Source organism: Lytechinus variegatus, chromosome 4 (assembly GCF_018143015.1).
Source record: "Lytechinus variegatus isolate NC3 chromosome 4, Lvar_3.0, whole genome shotgun sequence".
NCBI classification, from domain to species: domain Eukaryota; kingdom Metazoa; phylum Echinodermata; class Echinoidea; order Temnopleuroida; family Toxopneustidae; genus Lytechinus; species Lytechinus variegatus.
In genome coordinates, this window is record NC_054743.1 from 21,053,804 (window position 1) to 21,075,546 (window position 21,743).

At 37.2% G+C, this 21,743-nt stretch overlaps 1 protein-coding gene across 1 annotated transcript; it reads right to left on the bottom strand.

The window, feature by feature from the left end:
- Positions 1-1,828: 1,828 nt before the first annotated feature.
- LOC121413605 (trifunctional purine biosynthetic protein adenosine-3-like) lies at positions 1,829-21,743 on the bottom strand. The gene is made up of 17 exons (XM_041606494.1): positions 21,569-21,743; positions 16,637-16,810; positions 15,782-16,058; positions 14,999-15,110; positions 14,473-14,541; positions 13,630-13,755; positions 12,862-12,949; positions 11,845-12,099; positions 10,426-10,660; positions 9,117-9,327; positions 8,198-8,396; positions 7,498-7,746; positions 6,332-6,691; positions 5,813-5,941; positions 4,564-4,700; positions 3,935-4,189; positions 1,829-2,531 (listed from the first exon to the last, which is right to left on the bottom strand). Exons 2-17 carry the CDS (start codon positions 16,779-16,781, stop codon positions 2,340-2,342), a joined length of 3,039 nt encoding a protein of 1,012 aa, XP_041462428.1. The 5' UTR covers positions 16,782-16,810; positions 21,569-21,743; the 3' UTR covers positions 1,829-2,339.

The window sequence follows — 21,743 nt, forward strand, 5'->3', positions numbered from 1 at the left end:
AATCCACTTGGTCTACTATAAATGTGGTCTAATTACCATTTAGTCCCACTATCAATTGGTTCAATACTCGCTTGGACAAACTGCAGAGCTGCCAAGTAGTACGGATTTTCAGTATTTAGTACTGAAAAATAAGAATACTGATGGTTTCATGCAAAACACTGACATCTAAAGTTTCAGTTTTATGTATTGTCTTATGGTATTTCATTGAAAATACTGATGTCATCATCAAAATACTGATTTACAGCTTTAAAAATACTGAAATGTTCTTTTTCAATTTGGCAGCTCTGAAACTGTCATTTAGTTTATGCCCAAATCCGTGTTATTTTACACTTTGTCAAATGAAAATCACATCAACTGCATAGTCATGAGATAAAATGGGCACAGCCTTACTGGAAAACAAGGTAAACAGGTTAAATAGCAATTAAAACAAATGATTAGTAGACAAAAGAGGATTCAAGCATGTTGGTTGAGACCACACAGTAAGTTGACGGAGTGATAGTAGACCAAATGATAATTTACCCTACAAAATGATGTACAGTATGACACTGAAATTTCAGGATCAGCAAATTGATCAGAAATGAACTCTATAGTTTGTTGTACATCACAAAAGTACATGGATGAGACAAAAAAAATGTTCAGGTTATTACCATTATTATTATTTGTATTGGCGTCACCTGTGCCTGGAAGGCGAAAAGCAAACTGAATCACTATGACCCGCAAGTCTCTTCTCCCAATGTACCTGATTAGGGGAGTGCAGGTGGACCACTACACCGGGGTCTCCCCCTACTCTTTAACGAATAGTGCAGTGGGTTATTAACGTGCAAAGGTGACATTTTTCTTTAAAAAACATAACTTTTTTACCTCTCCCACAATAGAATCCCGAGTAAAGGGGAATTTCACCCTGATAATAAGTTGGTTCAAGCACTTATTTTTTACATATTTGGTATCTGTATAGTAGAAAGTTATTGACATAGATAAGCTCTTGAAATTTACGGCCCATTCCATGCATGTGTTTTACAAACAGGACAAAATATGCAGAATTGCAGACATTCTATTTTGATTGGACACACACTTGAATTGAATTTTGTTGTATAATTGGTAAATTTATCAAATAAAACACATTTCTTGTTCACATCTTTCACACCATAACCGTTTTAGGGGACATGATTGTAGTGGGTTTCACGGTACACCTTGTGTTCTTTCGTTGGCATATGTTGGTCCTGAAAAGGATCACCCAAACTTGACGTTTCGACAAGTGTGTTCTTGTCATATTGAGGAGAATGGGGGACATGTATTAAGAGAGATTTACAAAAACTAACAAAAATTTTAAAACCACTTCCTTCCTTCTGCCACTGATGGCACTGGTTTACATAGAGAAAACATTCTCTATATTCAATAGCTTCGTGATTCGATTAAAAGTACACTCAAAAGATTGATGGACCTATAGGCCATGATTTCATACTATCCATTGATAGTAAGTAGATGACTCAATATTTCTGGCCAATTCGTAAAGGACCAATGTCATATATCCCCATGATTATTAAAAGGCCAAATATTTCATATTTTGTTTGAAAACAGGACATTAACCTACCACCTCTTATTAAATATTTCAGTTTACTGTCTACAATACAAAAACAAATAGATACAAACCATAATAAATCCAATTCAGCTGACAAGACATACATTTCATGTTGTATAGCAGTAAAACTTAATTCAATTTGATTTCATGATGCAATGTGCAATTTGTTTCACAAAAATATTTCATAGACTTGCTTAATTCAGCCTTTGTCTGTTGTCTGTAAAGATTTTTTTTAAGCAATCATTGAATCAAAATAAATTGAATTCCAAAACAAGCACACTCTGTGCAATTTTGTGAAAACTTCCCATTTCCCCAAAAGATGTTAGGCAACACTAAAAATGTGTCATGAATACATTATTCACTTCAATGGAATGACCAGAAGAAATTAATAAGTAAAATTACAAATATTTTCTATTATTCAATCATGAGAGAAAATGTGCCAACAAAAGAAAAATCTCCTTGCATTCAAAATACAAAGTATGATAAACTTATTTATAAAGACATTTTATGTTCAAAAAGTACAAATTTAATCTGATCATAACATCAATTTGCCTGATGAGCAAGCATTGATTGCCACACAAAAAGTCAAACAAGATCCATCTGTCAAAATGTCCTTTTTGATGGGTCAATTTCGGTGATCTACGTAAAGGTGATGTCAAGGAGTGTTCTTCAAAGTAGGTCACACCACCTTAGGGGTGACAATCCTGTTACGGTTCAAAGTTCAAACAATGTTTCCCCATCTTCGCATAAAACAATCCCGCTATGAATCAAACTTCCAAACAACTTTTCCCTCTGTCCCCAGCGAGGCCTGACCCCTAGCGATCAGTTCCAGAGCACGAGGGTACGCGACATGTTCCGCTGTCTTCACACGCTCCTGTAGGGTTGGTTCCGTATCCCCCGGCAACACAGGGACGGACTCCTGGACCAATATGGCTCCAGCATCTACCTCTTCCTGTTCATAGAGAATAAAAATATAAAATTATGGTTAGAAAACCAAATTCATAATACGAAGAAACTAAAAGCACTAAGCAGTAAGTCCAACGACAAAAAGTTAAACAGGAGATAAGTAAAATACAATTAAAAGAAGCTTTCATTTACAAACAAAATATACATACATGTATTTATTTTACTGGTGAATGTTTAAATCATTTTGAATCAAAGCTATGCAATTGAAAGCTATCAATTCTTTAAAAAAAAGCTCCAAAAAGCAGTTGCAAAAAAAGTAATTTCTTGACTGGTTGCCAGCTATACCAAACAAAGAAGAAGATAGGGAATGAGAAGAAAAAAGTGGAATGCCTCTGGCCGTCTCACCTGCATCACGCAGTTCAACATAGCAGCAGTGCTGACTTTGAAAACTACTATAACTCGCACAAGATGTTCAGTGATACTTGGTTACTCTTATTTCCACGTTTTATGAACTAGACCAATACACTTACAGAGATAGGATGGTAATTCAACAAATACCCCCAATGTGGCCAAAGTTAAACAAATACCCCCAATGTGGCCAAAGTTCATTGACCTCACATGACCTTCGACCTTGATCATGTGACCTGAATCTTGCACAGGATATTCAGTGATACTTGATTACTCTTATGTCCAAGTTTCAAAAGTCAGATCAATAAACTTGCAAAGTTATGATGGTAATTCAACAGATACCCCCATTATGGCCAAAGTTCATTGACCTTTGACCTTGGTCATGTGACCTGAAACTTGCACAGGATATTCAGTGATACTTGATTACTCTTATGTCGAAGTTTCAAAAGTCAGATCAATAAACTTGCAAAGTTATGATGGTAATTCAACAGATACCCCCATTATGGCCAAAGTTCATCGACCTTTGACCTTGGTCATGTGACCTAAAATGCGCACAGGATGTTCAGTGATACTTGATTACTCTTATGTCCAAGTTTTATGAACTAGACCAACATACTTTCAAAGTTATGATGGTAATTCATCAAATACCCCCAATTCGGCCAAAGTTCATTGAACCAAAATAACCTTTCATGTGACATGAAACTCTAATAGGATGTTCAGTAATACTTGATTAACCTTATGGCCAAGTTTCATGAACTAGGTCCATATACTTTCTAAGTTATGATGTCATTTCAAAAACTTAACCTCAGGTTAAGATTTGATGTTGACGCCGCCGCCGCCGTCGGAAAAGCGGCGCCTATAGTCTCACTCTGCTATGCAGGTGAGACAAAAATTACAGGCTAGTAAAATTCGAGTGCGAAATAGAAAAAGAAGCATAGGGAGAAATGGAAGGGCAGAAAATTGAGAGGGAAGAGAGGAAGAGAGAGTCATAGCAAAGACAGTCACAAATCATTCTATTTATCAAGAACAGAAACCACTTACCACTACATAATGAACCGAACATCCTGAAAGTCTCACTCCAGCCTCTAAGACCATTTTGTGGGCGTTCATTCCCTTGAAGGATGGCAGGAGGGAGGGATGAATGTTGATGAGACGTCCGTGCCACCGGTTGACAAACTCTCCACTGAGAATACGCATGAAACCGGCAAGGCAGATGAATTCTATATTAGCTGCTTGGAGAGCGTCATGGACTTTCATGTCAAAATCTACTCTGCTTAGGCCTTTGTGACATATAACCTGTTGAATATAAGATATGAATTTGAAAATGAAATAAATTCCAGTTTATTTACTCTTTTATCTGTAGCCATTTTGAGGAAAAACTGTTTCGAATTTAAAAGGAAAGTCCTTCCCCAACAAAAAGTTTCTTTGAATAAAATGAGAAGAAACAATTAAAATACTGAAGATTCAATTGAAATCTGAAGTAAAATAAGAAGTGACTTTAAAATTTCAATTATTTTTCACAAGGTGATTATTGATAGGCGAATGAGAGTCAATGATGTCACTCACTATATATTTTAGATTATTTCAGAAAAGTGCCCTATATAGAGGATCAGACATACATGTATTATGAAATTTCCCTGATAATGATTAAAAAAAGAATATTTTCTTACCTTAGTTGGTATACCAGCTTTCTTTGCTCTCTCTAACCCTAATACATCAGGAATATTAGAGATAACAAGACAGATCTCAGCTCTAGACGCTTTCTTTGGATCCTTGGTGTGGTTGATGAGGGCCTGAAGATTTGTACCTGTTAAAAAGTCAAACAATGTAAATTTACAAGTCAACTTTTTATACATTATATATTCACCCTAGTTCTAGCAGGTTTTTCAGACCTGGGAGGGGGATTCACAAAGATGACTATACTTAAATGCCAATGTGTACATGAAACCTTACGCGCAATCTTACTGATAAATACCCAGTATCATCTTTGCATAATCTGACCAATGCAGTGATGCCTTTTATAACACACACAACTCGGCATTTAAAGGTAAATGCTAGTTTTGGTAACGATATCAAAATGAGTTCGTACAGAATCCAATGAAATGACCACCAAAGTGTCTGTTTGTATAAATAAAACATATGTGCCAAAGGATTCTGGAAGAAATTGTGTAATTGCTGAGAAATCAGCAAATAAGCACAGTATTCGGGTAGGGTGTCGGGCCAGACATTCACAGCAATAATTGTACACTGTCCCACGTGCGCTTATCTGTGTTGGGGATCTTCAGTCTGAACATTTTTCAGCGCAGATTTCAAGATTTCACAAAGTTCAGTTTATGTAACTGTACCAGATCTAGATCCTGGATGATATACTGACAATTAAGCCTTGTTTTACAGACTTTCTCATGAAATCAGTGTTTACTGCAACTACTGGAATTTCTTTTTAAGTTTGACTCTAAGTGATACTTAAATCTTTATGAAACACCTCCCCCTGATTATGCAAAATATGCCTCATAAACATCTTTTAAATCTAATTTCCCCTAAAGTGAACAGATTTCTGTGATACCGAAAGAGATGACTCACTGGTTGGCAAAGTTACCTGTATGACCTTAAAAACATAAATGATGACACATACTGACAGATATGTGACTGCTATATTGCTGTTATCAACTAGATACATGAATATAACAGATGGTAATTTTGATGGCAACCATCCATTCAACATCAAAAGAAAACAGACATAAACAAGGCAGAACATATTATGGTCTTACACAAAATAGAGTTTGTGAGCCCTATAACAGAAAGCTCATTGATTGACAGTGGGGCTGACTTATATGAGTGATTGCATTGATCATTACTTTAAGAATCGTCCCTACGATCAATCGCTATTAGCTTTATGTTACAGGGCTCTCGTGGACTAACCTGTGCCTGAGATGAGAACAGCTACTCTCATCTTCCTCTCAGCTCCGCCTTCTTGGATACCATTCATAGCAGGGGAGTAAGATCGGGCCAGGGATGAGGAGAGGTTGGAGATTGATACTCCTGCTCCATCTGGTGTAGTATAAAGAAAACAAAAAGGTGAATACTATTGTGATATTAGTGAATCAGATGGGTGTGTCATAAAGCTATTTGTAAAGTTACTTGACTGGAACATAGGTGCTATGTCAATTACATAGGAATATAATTAGCACAGGGGTAAAAAATTGTGGCTAAAGTCATTTGTAAATAATGAACAGCTTTATGAAACAACCATCTCGTTACTCTTTCAAATTACAATACAAAATATAGTTCAAAACATATACACTAAATAAAAATCACCTAAAGTATATACCATTATGACATGATAGGCTGACATGAAATTAGGTACAATCCAGAGAACTAGCACTCCCTTGTAGAGAAATTTACAAAAAATGAAAAGACAAATCTTATTGTCTCTCTCACCGCCACATTTCGGCACCACCTGTCCAATCTTCCAAGCCGTCTCTCCGCTCTGTCTCATCATCTCTAGAACAGCGCCCTCATCTTCCGATCTCACCACCAGGACGCCCCCAACGCCGCAGTTAAACGTCCTGGCCATCTCCATCTCCTCCACCCCTCCGTGATGTGAGATCCACCCAAACACCGATGGAATCTCCCATTTGGAGGAATCTAATTGGACAGCCATGGAGCCAGGCATTATCCTGGGGATGTTCTCCAGTAGGCCCCCACCGGTGATGTGGGCAAAAGCCTTGACGCAGCCGGACCGGATGGCAGGGAGTAAGGTCTTGGAGTAGATTCTGGTTGGTGTCAACAGTGCTTCTCCTGAGAATGAAAAACAGTATGAACTTATTTCCTCCTCCTACAAGGGCTGTCTTCCATAGAGTAAAAATTGTATACAAATAATGAATGTTTATGAGTGCAATGGACAGAATACTTGAGGTGAAAGATGAAATAATGATCCATTGCACGTATTAAACATTCAGTATTTGGTTTATATGACACCTAATTTTTTTTTTCCATATAAATTTTATGAATTTTGATGCAAAACATGCTCATGCAATGCGAGTTCGATCTGTTGATATTTACGTCATTACAACATGCGCACTGCCTGCAGCTGCAGTCTGGGTGCGCGCATGCAATGGACAAAATCATATGGATCCAAAATCGCACAATGAATGGATCCATAATTGCACGGTTGATGACATCATTGCAAAATGGGCTGAATGAACGATATCAAACAACCAATCAAATTACAAGGATCTATCTAGGTGTCATATAAACTGTAATAAAACTGAGACTGATCTTGAATTGCATAGATAAGAGATAGGGAAATTTGGTCAATCAAACTCTTTGTAAAACAAAGCCTAGGTTCATCTGTCTCCTTCAGATTTGAAGATTCTTACAGACCTTATCACCGACTCAGTGTGTGTGAGTTGCTGGGCTTGGGTCTAAATGTAACCATTTATATAAATTCATACCGGTAAACTGCCAAGGGTCATTTTAATAAGCTGGTACTTTGTGCTCTTTCTGATCCTGTCACTATTATTATTGAAAAGCATTGCATTATATTGATATGTATTTGTTATGAATGTGAAATTGAATTGAATTAAATTGAATATCAATCTTACCCAAGGTGGTTCCATCTCTAAAAGGACAAGGATCCTTGAAGTCCAGTCCCTCCTGCTCGACCAACCTCCTCACCAGACTGTAGCCATTGCTATGGATACCAGACGATGCCACGCCCAGAATGACATCACCTGCTTGGATCTCGTCTACCCTCGGGAGCATGTGACCCCTCTCTACCGCCCCCACGGCGAACCCTGCAAGGTCATACTCGTTGGGTGCATACATCCCAGGCATCTCAGCAGTTTCACCACCTGAATCAAGAAGTAAAAGCATATCCTTTGAATGCAAAGGCACTGTCAACATCTGGGATGTTTCACAAAGATTTATGTATGACCTCAACTCTCACATGCACAGTTATGATTATGATATGTTATTGCATATAAAGAGACCTTCAAACTTTTTTTTCCAACACTGTCAATATCAATACCCCACTTTTAGCATAGTGACCATAAGTCAATGGATACTGCATCCTTGTTCACATTCGACGACCTCCTGCCTGACATATTACTATCATCTTTTTCTTAGATATGATGCAAGGTGACTATCTATTGCTAGAAGACACTACAAATATTAACTTCTGCTTGCATACTGATTGGGTCTGCTACAGGTGCACAGCATTGATACAATTTTTGGCAAAACACTTTTCATAGCGGTCTAGATCTCTCCTAGGAAGGTCAGGTTTAAGCTAACGGATTCACTCACCAAGCAGGGCACAGCCAGCCATTTTACACCCCTCGGCCACGCCTCCCACCACGTCCCTTGCCACACCCACTTCTAGTTTTCCACATGAGAAGTAGTCTAAGAAGAAGAGAGACTCTGCTCCGTGGGCTAGGATATCATTAACACACATGGCAACCAGGTCTTGGCCTATCGTCTGGTGAAGGTTGCAGGCTTGAGCAATCTGAAATTAAAACCAACAAATTTAGCTTAACAAGGCTAAAGATATTATTCATTGGAGATAACGATATTTGCAACTATTCCTGTTTTTTTCTCCCAATAGGTGGTCAATAAGGAAGAGCAGATCACCTTGTTTGGCGGATTACTGCTGCACTTTGTCAAGTGATGAAATGTTGTGATTTCCAATTCCTTGTTGACTACCCATTGCAAGACAAATGGGAGTAGTTGCAGGTACATTTAGCTTAGCTAATCAGTTTCATAACTGTTGCAAATGATGACGAACACTGTATTTTCCTGCCATCAGAGTCAAGAAAAAACAGTGAAACTCATGGACCAATGGATAAATTTCTTGGAGAGCTTTTGTATTCTTTTTAAAATTTAGTCAATACCTTGTTCAAATTGTAAAGAGATGCATTTTGTAATTTGATGGTCTCTTATAATTTCTCAACATGTAATCAATGTTGTGGGAACTGTGCTTTTACAATGCTTCCTGGCTTTATTTATAAAGGTTCCATTTCATTTTCATTTCATAAATTTTGCATTTTTTTTATTCAAAAATTAAATATATGCTAATTTAATTGAATTCTGTTTGAAATTTGAATAATGAATAAATGCATCTACAGGTCAGAAAAACATAAACTAGTGAAATCATAAGCCATTAGGATAAAAAAAACAAGAAGCCTAATACACATCCTCCATGACGAGGAGAAAACGTCAAACCCACCTTCAATTTTGTGCCAACGCCGTCAGTACCCGATACTAGGATAGGGTCCTTGTAGCCAGCAGCTCTCACATCAAAGAGCCCTCCGAACCCCCCGAGGGCAGCATCACATCCTGGTCTGGCCGTAGCTTTGGCTAGAGGTTTGATAGCTTGGACTAGTGAATTTCCGGCTGTGATGTCAACTCCACTGCCACTGTATGTTAAACCTGATGATCTGTGGGGTGGGTGTTTCACAAATAGTTACGTGAGGTGTTGCAAAAATTTGCGATCAATTGCAAGTCTACATTCTGTCCCTAAATCAATCAAGAGTCTTGAAAGTACTTGTGAATTTACCACTGATTCTCGATATGCGTTTTTGAAACAAGGAGTGTAATCTGATTTGCTACCGTTAAAACTGGTCTATCACTTGTCAAATAGCAACAGAAAATTTGCAATTGATCGCAAGTATTTTCTTGCAACACCCCCTTAGGGTCATGCTTAATTGCCAACACACACATGTCATTTAATATTTAATCCGATTGAAGGCAGTGTGCATGATCAGGGGTCCATTGCAGAAAGAGTTGCGTTTAACCGCAAGTCAAAAAAATCAATCACAAGTCCCAAATGCGTGCTGTTGATTGGTTGAAAATCAAGTTGCGCTTGAATTTTTTTTGAGTTGCGATTGATTGCAACACTTTCTGCAATGGAACCCTGACGTGATGGTGCGTTATATACTGCATGCAGCTGAAGGTTAAGTGCAACTCTAAGTCACACTTAAATCTTTGTGAAACACCTCCCTGGGATAAGATATAAGACTTTTTAATTTTGGAGGGGTTGGACGCCAATGTATGATTCTTGTAATAAAAATACAATTTAAACAACCCCTTCGCTAACAAATATTACATAAAATAAAAGGTGCATAGCTTTTTATCTAAATCATAAATCTATGGTATTCACATCATTCACATGCTTGCACGGAAATAAAGTAAAATGCATCAGTATTATCACTCTCCCTGAAAATGATTTCAAATGCTTCCATAAGCAGTGAAACCAGGGGAGGGTTTTATGAATGCATGGACATTTCATCCAACAAGTCCTGCCTAATGCGGGAGTTACTATAGTACCAGAGCTTCTCAGCCAAAGAAATTCGAGGAAAGCTGTTGGACAAAAATGTTCCTGACCACCTTGGGGATATGAGAAATTTGGTCTTAATGGCCAGGTTTCTTTAATACATGATTTAATGGGGAGTTCCATACAAGAAAAAACTAAATTGTGGTCTTTAGAGAGAGGTAATGCTTATATACAAATGATCACTAAAGCAGATTGACTGTACCTGTTACCAGTTAGGAAGTCGCATGCTCTTTTTGCTATATCCGTTCTGTGAAAGCTTCCCTCAAACTTGACTGTCTTTGCCCCCTCGTTGGCCATGGTGGCTGCTGTCACCAGATCCCTTGCCGAGGCTACCACTGCTAGGACACGCCCACCTGAAGTCACGACCTTCCCATCCTTGACAGCGGTGCCTGCGTGGATGACCATCATGTCCGGTTGGCTGGCTATCTCATCCAATCCTAGGATAGAAAATGGAAGAGATAAAACGATTGTGACCATTTTGTAAAGAATATATGCAAATGGACTAGTTTGACCCCCAAGTCTGGTCACATGCAAGGGATTAAAACAATTGTACTGTAACAAGGATGTAGCAATAATCCAAGAATTATCTGGACCATATTCTTACCATCTAGCCTGTATTTCAAGGTTTAGACCTTTCGCAATAGACCAAAGGCAAAGCTGCCAACCTCAACAAGAGCATTTTGCTATCTTTTAAGCTAACATTCAGTATTTTGGTGAGGAAATCAATATTTTTAAAGAAATAATATTGTATAACCTATAAAACTGAAAATCTTAAAAATCAGTGTTTAGCATGAAACGCTTGGTATTCTTATTTTTTCAGTACCAAACACCGAATATCAGTACTAGTTGGCAGCTCTATAAAAGTAAACCTTGATAAACTAGGATTGATTTAAATCAATTTACAATGGAGGTTGATGGGCTGGTTCTTCACCAAAGTAGGGAGATGAGATCCCTTGACCTCCCAAGATGTATATCTTCTTAATATCAAGTTTTCTTTCCAAAGTTCAAGGAACTCCTTGAATGCCCCGTGGAACGGTCATATCTTCCGTGATATTGATTTGTGGTAAATACCAATACATCCACATTTTGACAAGACGAACCCCATACTGAGGTACAGGTATAGGCTTGGGGTTCTGTCACCTTTTTCCTTTCATCTCTGGACACAGGCATTGGGTAGGCCTCCCGATGCCTGTATGGGTTTGATGCACCTACCCTCCATGCGTCAGCCACTGCCTTGTGGTGAGCCATCCCTGAGTCATGTGACATGGAAAAGTCTAAGAGAGTGAACCCTTTTCTTATCATGAGTGGTGCCCCAAAAGTAGTCGAATAGTTTACTATGTTACCTTCCAGTAAATTCTGTAGCTGTGCTAGTACCAAACAGTTTGCCCATTCCTTTGGCACCTACTAGCAGAGCCAAGGGAAAGTGTGACATGTAGACAACAACTACAACTTCTTGAAAAAACAAGATTTAAGAATCTTGCAACAAAAGGTCCTAAGTCGGCATACCAAGTTTTATGAAACAAGCCAAATATATCATTATGTTCTGAAGTTTAATTGATCTATGGCTTCTTAAAATCAAATTCTTGTCTTTATCAATCATAAAAACACGACCCAGACCTACCTGTAATCTCATAGCCTTTCTTGTACGATGCTGGGTAGCCACCACTGGCCTGAACAATCGCCACGCAGCATCGGTCGTCATGGAAACTCGGCTTGGCCTTGGGCAGGTCTCCAGTCACACAGGCCTTCATGGTAGCATAGAGATCACTCTTCAGTAACGGCAGAACGACCTGGGTTTCTGGGTCTCCAAAGCGACAGTTGAACTCCAGAACCCTCGGGCCGTCTTTGGTGATCATCAGGCCTGCATACAGGACTCCTAATAATGGAAACAAACCACAAATCTCGGAGATGATTTCACAACTCTCAAGTAACAAATCAATAACTTCACATCTGTTATTGATTGGCAGTTTTGAGCAATGGGAAAGAAATGGGACTAAAATTCTGTATTATGTTCAAAACGTGTCACACAAAAGAAACGTTGCACGGCAGTCAGTATCATTGGTGGCTCAGTGGTAGAGCGTCCGCCTCATGAACGGGAGGTTGTGGGTTCGATCCTCGGCTGAGTCATACCAAAGACTTATAAAAATGGGACCTTCTACCTTCTTGCTAGGCGCTCAGCAATTAGATCGGAGAAGGGTAATAATAACATATTATGTTATGCAGGGCCTGCTGGTAGAGCAGTTTCCTAACTGAAGTGGCTACCCTGGGTAAATGAAACGTTATTATTATTTTATTATTAACGTGGGATGAATAACAAAGAGATACAAGAATATTCACCTGCTTCACAAGGACTGTCAAGAATTGGCCTTCTGGAAAGAGTCATCAAAATACAACACATGTGACATATATATAGTGCAAAGATACTGAAAATGCAAGTACCTTTTCACAAACTGTATGCAGAAAAAAAAATCCTAAATTCTGATATATTTACCTGATGGCATAATATTTTCCTCCTGTTTAAACTTAAAAAGCCCTAAAGAAAATGCCTGGTAAAATTGATTTCCTATTTTCCCAGTTTTTTTATATTTCATATCATAAAATAAAATTTCCCACCCCTAAAACCATTACTTAGAATCACCTTTGTATGGCCTCCCTTGTTCCTTCATTCCATCTACTGCTCTCTGAATGATCTCCTCATCTATCTGCTGAATAACCTGCCTTGATACCTGCAATCACACGAACAAAACATTTTGAAATTCAAATCTCTTCTTGATAATTAGGTAACTTGTCAATAGTCTAAGCCACGTCTCTTAGCAGGAAACCTGCTTGAAGGAAACAATGCATCTTGCAGCTTTGGTTTGTCCATCATGACTGTGATGATTTGTAATAAAATGCTGCTTGCAAATTTCTTGTGGGAAAGACGCAGCTCTGACTTTCGACAAGGTCCCTTAAACAAACACTTGTTTGTGCTACAGAGTATGTGACCATCAAAGAGTGAATAATATACTTGTTCTAGAATTCAAAACTTCAGATGTAAAATTGTTAAATAAAAAATTCTAATTAATGACATATTACATAATCATGAAAATATCATTGTTGGTGCAGAAACATTTCTTCATGCTTTTAGTAATAACACTTTCATAAAAGATTTGATGAAAATTTAGAAGTAAAGTATGTCAATTTGCTTATAATATATAGTTAAAGAAACAGATAGGTCAATATTTTCATCCCTTCTGAAATTCATGGGAGGTGATTCTGTGATGCAGGAATCACATTACTAAGTGTGATCTAACTATCAAATCAAATTTAATCAATGTCATTAAAAAAACTGTTCCATGATCATCATTTCATACGAAATGTGAAAATATCTGATACCCATCCCCCAAGGAAATGAAAAATTACATACCTGTGGGCAAGGACAGTACGCTCCCATTCCACCTGTATTAGGACCATGGTCTCCTTCTCCAACCCGTTTGTGATCCTGTGCTGGAAGCATCGACTCAAAATGGCTACCATCACAAAATGCCAGAACCTATGTAATAATGATGAGGATCATGTAAGAGGTAATCAAAACAAGAACAATGACATAAAAATTCAATCTAGCAATAAAAATGATCAATTTGGACAAAAATAATAACAAGAAAGGTGTTAATAATCATCAGCTGTATTTCTGAGCTATGACAGCTATCAAAGCTCTGGTTTTTGTGGATCCTAATTATATCATAATTCCTGCCAAATAATATCATTTCACGATTGCTCAGTATAAATAAACCTGAACTTGAACAGAGTTTGGCCTTGATTGTTCTGAGCCAATACATCATCTGCACCAATTCCCAACATTACTTGAAACTATGGCACCACATTGGGAGAGAAGATGGATGATTGTTACTTGCTAGATTGTGTGATTCCAAGTGCAATTGCAATTTCCTTACCCAGCTCTAACACAGTTAAGAGAGCTAACAAAGTTTTTCCAAATCACATCATCAACAGCTCAACATCCAATGAGATCCATACTAGGTTCAGCTTCTTTTTAAAGTTTGATGCTGTGCTGATGTAAATATCAGCCTAATACTAGCCACAAAAGGTCAATGCTGACCCTCACTGTATCATTAAAATTCTATATGTATGTAACTTTTACAGTGGATGCTTTCACAACTGTAAAATAGGGATTCACAGAAGTTGCATTAATACCCCTAAATGCATTATAAGTTATAACTGCTCATTATATCTTATGTAATTCTCAACTTACTGAAACTTCTTCACCTTCCAAGAGTTCTTCTATGATGACACTATCTCCTGCAGCACCAAATAATTTATCCTGGAGACACGACAGAAAAAAAGTCTTAAGAGATATCCTCTCAATAAAACTAGCACGAATACAACAGAAATATTATACAAATCACAATGATATTGAAAGTGAGGCTTTCTCTAAGACATTCCCCTAAAAATGATGTATAGAGCTCACGGAGATTGAAATATGCACAGTAACTCTTTTTTTTAAGGTCAGGGCTCTATATTTCCTCTAGAAAGTATTGTATTCATCTCTTTTAAGATACAGATTTGGGAATCAAGAACTAGTGTGGAATGTTTGCCAAAAATTAAGAACAAATGGATCAAGAAAATGTTGCATCCCCAACAAAGGGAACAAGCTCCTCCTGGAAATCTGCAGTGAAGAAGGCCTGATAGCAAGTGATATTTTCATCACATACTCAATCATACTTATTGCAATCAATTGCTAAATTAACAATTGATTTCTGATCGTCATCCAAACTCACCTGTATAATGTTCCTGACAGCATCGCAAGCTTCTTCTGTAGTTGAAGCAACGACTACTCCTTTACCAGCGGCCAACCCATTGGCCTTAACTACCAAGGCTCTATAGGGGGCGCTGAAAAGAAATCAGATGGTATAGGATAGTCTGTGACTAATCTTTCTTCTTTTTATTTTTATCTTGAAGATCAATTAAATCCTAACCTTGAGTTAGTCTTCTGAAATAAATAAGTAGAAAAAATAAGTAGGAGTTTCTTACATGACCTTTACGTGTAGGTAAAGGTCCTGTTCCAACTGGATCAAACCTGTATGGATCAGGAAGGTGACCCATGGAGGATCTTCTAAATCAATGTAGAGGCTTCACTCTATACAGTGTATCTTTCTTGAGCAACTCCTGAAAATGCACCAATCAAACTTGATATTTCAGCACATAAATTCTTGGTGTTTTATGGAAAATGAGCACAACTGAGAAAGGGGATATTTATACTCTCTGGGGTTTTGGTAGGCTATTGTGTTGGTCTCTGATTAGATATGAAGGGTCATAGTAGAGTTAGATGATAGACAGATCACATTTGCTGAGAAGTCCAATCTGGAGGGTGCTTGTCAGAACCAATTACATGTCCATTGCCCAACATAGATATATAGTGTACCACGAAGCCTCTGCATCAAGTTTATCTGTACAATGTAGATTTGCAGAAAGATCATATTCAGAGTTTATCTGATTCTACACTATATCAGAAACATCACAAGTGTTCAATATTGTTCTTTACGCCTAATCAGACAACTCACGTATTAATGTGTTTACAGGCTTCCTCCACCTCTGTGAAACTTTTCCACCTAGCAGTTGGAATCTTGCAATGATCCATGAAGCTCTTGGCAAAGACCTTGCTAGATTCGATCTCGGCTGCTGCCCTCGTGGGTCCAAAGCACGGGATGCCTGCCTCGGCGAGGTCGTCTGCGATTCCTGCAGCAAGAGGCGCTTCAGGTCCCACCACTACGAGACTGATGCAGTTCTCATGGCACCAGGAGGCTAGGGCGGGGTAGTTACCTGTTGGAACATCTGGTCCTGATGGTATCAAGAGTAAAATCAAGACAATTAACATGAGGAATTGCAATTGACTTAACCCAAGAATATTTTGCACAGACAACAAAAACAGTTATGACCTGGAAGACGCAACTTAGATAGCATATGATAGAAAATATGGTATTCAACTTAAAATCTTGCCACTTTCAAAAAACTTAAATCATTATTGAATAGAGAAATACACACTTTCTTTTGCTCTTAATAGATTTGTGGTAACAAGTCACTAATCAACCCACCTACATGTATACACTTTGAAATGGCCACATAATGCATCCTAGTATAACTGATATTATGATCAATCGATACAACTGTTAAGCATGCATTATAAATCATTTTGACTGGCTTACCACATTTATAGCTCATAAGCATTTACAGCATTTTTTTGAGGACAAACTTGTAATGAAGAAACATATATGAAAGTGAAATATCAATCTACAGTGCTACCTTATAAATAATGCTACCTACTGCTAACAGTTTAACCGGTTGATTGACTCCTGGTACCAGACAGTAATCCCTATTCAAAACCTATGGGAGTTTAGAGAGCAGGTTGAGATACTCACCCATATTTGTAATTTTCTCACTGTTGGCTGTGCCCGCATTTCCTGGGGCAACCAGGACTTGGGCTACTTGTGATGACTGGGCTAGCTTCCATGCCAGACAGTGCTCCCTTCCTCCACTACCAATCACAAGAACTTTATCAGTCATGTCTCAATATCAGGGTACAATTCTATAATCTACAAAAAAGAGATAAATATATGTATTTACATATGGAAGTGCACTGTTACTGCCAGGTTAGTATAGGATGAGTGTATTGCAAGAAGCTTGATACAGACCTCGAGCACTGACATCATCACACAGCCATCTTAGAGGCCTTGCCTTGCATGTGTTGGTAATCTGCAGCTGGCACATCTCTGACAACTCTGTTTATGTGAATTAATATATTCTCTGAAGGAGAGAGCAATAAGATTATGCACAAGCTGACACTACTGCAATGAATTAAACCCACAACTTGGTTTTTCCATAAAAAGACATTTCTCATCCTAATCATAGAGGACAAGGCATCTCAGATGATGGCAGTAAGGTGTGGAGTGCCCCAAGGCTCAATATTATGCCCGTCATTAATTCTTTTATTTGTGAATGACATGTGCAATATGTCAGGACTTTTTGAGCTAATATTATTTGCGGATGACACTAGCGTGTTTATGTCACACCAAGACATCATTACTCTTTAAAATAACTTTAATAATGAATTGAAAAATTTGACTTTACTGAGCTTTATGGAGATCGGCTTTTAATATACGGCTCTGCCTCTCCTAATATTTTTTATTTGTACATAGTATTACTTGCTCTATATGTTTCCTAACATCCCTATGTCTATACCCCTTTATATGTGTGCATATATCTACAATGTTTTTAATGAAAGTATTGAATAAATGAAATGTGTCAGAATACTTTGAAGATCAAGAACCAAAACGATCTGCCTTTCTCAATTTCAGTCCTTCTTTCTGCCCAACATCAAATTATCTGATTCTTCCAGAAACCACCTCAACCTACTTTTCATGATGTTATGCAACATGATACAACTTCCTTAATCTAGACAAGGGCAGTCATCAATCCCAAATCCTCAATATGATCTATGATAGAATTCTGACCTGAAATATATTTCCAACTGAAGTTACATGTATAGGTGCATAAGTCTGATCAAAAGAAAATACCTTCATGTAAATCTCAATGTTTACATTTACACCTGCATACAGTGTAACCAGGATTAAGATCAATCAATACAACACTACTTGATAAAACAGATAGGTTCTGCAAACTTAAAGTTAAATGAAATTCTCCCATCTTATCATCTAAGCTTACTGTGTCATCACTTTTTTTTTTACTCTTGAATTTTCTTCATTCTATTTCTAGTGGCACACAAGCATCTTGTGTTAAAGATAAATTCCAGTTTTGGTAACGATCTCAAAATGACTTTTTACAGAATCTAATATAATGACCACCCAAGTGTCTGTTTGTATGAATAAAAAATATGTGCCAAAGGATTCTGGAAGAAATTGTGTAATTGCTGAGAAATAAGCAAAAAAAAAAACCAACAACGTGGATTCGGTCACTTCCATCAGGTCTTTATTTCAGCAATAATAATACACTGTCCCACGTGTGCATATCTGTGTTGGTGATCTTAAGTGTGAACATTTTTCAGCGTAGATTTCAAGATTTCACAAAGTTCAGTTTATGTAACTGTACCAGATCTAGATCCTCGATGATATTCTGACAATTAAGCCTGGTTTTACAGATTTTCTCATGAAATCAGTGTTTACTGCAACTACTGGCATTTCTCTTTAACTTATGCTCATGGTAAATGTTCGAGAATTTTCATCACCATGATCTGATTATCTTCAGTCTTAATTCTACTGTAATTCTGCAAGCCAAGGCAAAGCTACCAGTAAGCCAAAGCCAAGTACCATGCTTTTCTTTACCCTCCAGGTCTTCCGGAGTTAGCCTCTCCTCAACTGAAGTTAAGACTAAGTTTGTGTTTTTGGACTCAACTCTGGCTCTAGTCTCTAGCATGTCTTGAACTTCACAATCTACCTAAACAAGATGGGAAGCCAGAATCACCTAGTTTAATGTTCCCTGGCCACATAAATTCAAACATATAGATCTAGTCTAAAGTTAGGCCTAGCCTAACATTATCTGTCAGGTCAGCATGGGCCATAGCAAGATATTTTTGTTAATTATATGCTCTCGTTTACGTCAGGATTCAACACAAGATGGCACAAACCATCTAACATTTAATAAATCATGATCATTTCATCATTTAAACATTAACTTCAAGAATTTTATGCTGATCATTTCATTTTTACAGATTAATATCCTGATTAGAACTACCGAAAATCTAGTGTCCCTTCGAAGGCTACCGTAGATTGTTCTAGACGAGTCGTTAGATCTAAACGGTCTCGGCACAAAGCACGAATCTGAGGGAATCTTCACTCTAGACAGTTTAGCACAATCGCAAGATTAAACAGAGTGATCTACAGTTGGACTGTGGATCTAAACGGTCACAACGTAAACGCGGCATATAGAAAATGGAAGTCCTTTATCGCGATCGTTGTGCAGCGCGCGCTTTCTCCCTTGACTGACATTGACCAAAGGAAAACAAAAAACAAAGATGAGAAGAAAAAAGAAAGATGAATCAAGACATAATTATAAAAAAAGAAATACATAAGAAAATTGATTAAAATTATTGTATGAAAGAAGAAATGAAACAAAGAAATACATGAGAAATTATAGAAAAGAATATGGAAGTAGAAAAAAAAGAAATACATAAGATTTCATAGAAAAAAAGAATGAAGAAAACAGAATACAAAATAATTGATCTAAAGTAAGAAGATAAATCAGAACAAAGAAATACATAAGAAGTAATAGAAGAAAAGATTAAAGAGAGTTTAAAAATCAAAATAAACAGAACTGGCTGAAGAAAAAAAAAATACATAAGATTTGAAAGAAAAGAGAATGAAAGAATTAAAACACATAAAAATACATAAGAAATCAAAAAGAAAATGGAAGGACAACAAAATATGATACATTGTACATGATAGATGATGAAAGAATTAGAATAAGAAAATACATATACAAGAAAATATGATGAAAGAAATATATAACAAAGAAATACATAAAAATCGATAGAAGAAAAATTAAAACAAAGAAAAGATTGAAGATTAAAACAAAGGAATAAAAAAGAATAGAAAATATGATAGAAAACTCAAAACAATGAAATACCAAGGAGCTTCCAACACAGCTCCTTGGAAATACATAATTGAAGAAGAGAAGAATTGAAAAAATAGAAATAAATCAGATTTGATACTTAAGAAAAGAAGAAAACGAAAGGAGAGAACAAAATATACATAAGAATTAATAAAAAGATTAAAATATCAAAACGAGATAAATAAAAATTGAAAGGAAAAAAAAGATAAAAAAACAAAATCAAATAAATAGATAGGAGTTGGAAAACATGAAAAATAGAAATGTTTCAGAATTGATTGAGCACGCGTTTTCCCCTCACTGGAATAGGTACGATCACAGCGCATGTCACGATTACCGCAGATGTCTGTTCTTATCTAAACGGCCCTCGCATATGTACCTCGTATTTTGACAAGAATTTCATGCAGTGTTCGTTTCAGACGATTGTCGGTGTGACACTAGAGAGACAGATCTAAACAGGGTAGTTAGATCCTAAACTTGAAGTTTGAACCTTGAAGTACTCTCTCAAAAAGCGTACATGCTGTCCTATGTAACGTCCAGTTGAGTTAGATCTGACTAACGTAAAGTTACTTGCAACATGACTAACAGTAACACAACCACTTTACGTTATATTACATTAGTTACTATCACCTGACAATGATAGTTAATTAATTTTAGTACTAGTCAATCGCCCAACTAGTATAGTGAGTGATTGTATTACCGACCGGCCTTGTATTACCGAACGCGCGCATCATATGCGTCAGAAAATAATCAATACGCTCAAACCTTTGCAACTTCCTTCCAAAGGGAACTTAAATAGAAAAATGATGAAAAATTATCAAAAACACAATTTCGAAGTCTTTATATCCTCAAAACAATAAAATATGGTCAAAATAGCTCATCAGTGAATTTGTTGTTTTCCCAACTTTTCCCATAGAAAACACACGTTCGGTAATACGATACCTTTTCAAGTGACCAAAATAAGAGGGGTCCGATTGGAAGCTGATGTCGTAAAAATGAAAAACAATTTCGGCAAAATTTCTGCATGTTTATATTTTGTAGGTATTTGTGTATTAATGGTGAAAGTTTGGTGAATTTTATTGGAATAATGTGTTTGATATGATCAAATTCATGAAAAGTGTTCGGTAATACGATCCACTACCATACTACATACTACAGTAGAGGCGCACGGCCAATATTGGAGACTGTCTCCCATGAGAGAGATTATCTCCAATATAAGAGACTTTTGTAAAGAATTTGGGTATCCAATTTCAGAGACAGTCTCCAGTTTGGGAGACCAATTTCCTTTGTTTACATTTGCTGCAAAAGGATTACCTTGGCGGCAAATAAAAATGTGATAAGCAGATTCCTCATGAAAAATTACCCCTTTTCACCGTCTACTTTAAAAATTCACCATCTACTTTTGTTTTGATAAGGATTTTTTTTGTCAATCACACACAAAACCAATGGGCTTCTGACAAAATTCTGAGACAAAATTTGGGGTGGAAAAAATCTTGTTTTTGTTGGTGTTGTTTCTTTTGTCCTTTTGCAAAGCAAGTCTCCAATGTGGGAGATTGTCTCCCCTATTGGAGAGAGTCTCCCATATTGGCCGTGCGCCTCTACTGTATTTAAAACCTAGTAGCAGCCAAGCCATGGCAACTTAGAAAACTCTTCATTTGAAAATGATTGGATTTAGCTCCCTAAACCTGTACCGGTAGTACAAAATGAATTATTTCCATGATATCACTTACCAATTTGTTCAGAATGAAGTTGATCTAGATGTGGCTTGGCAATATACACTAAGTCTTATATTATGAAGATGGTCTTGAGTTTCATCCACATTGTAGTGCTCCTGACAAATACAGTTACTTCTTGGTACAGCGCACGTGCATGTGCTATATTGCATAGGATGTTATGCATGGCCTG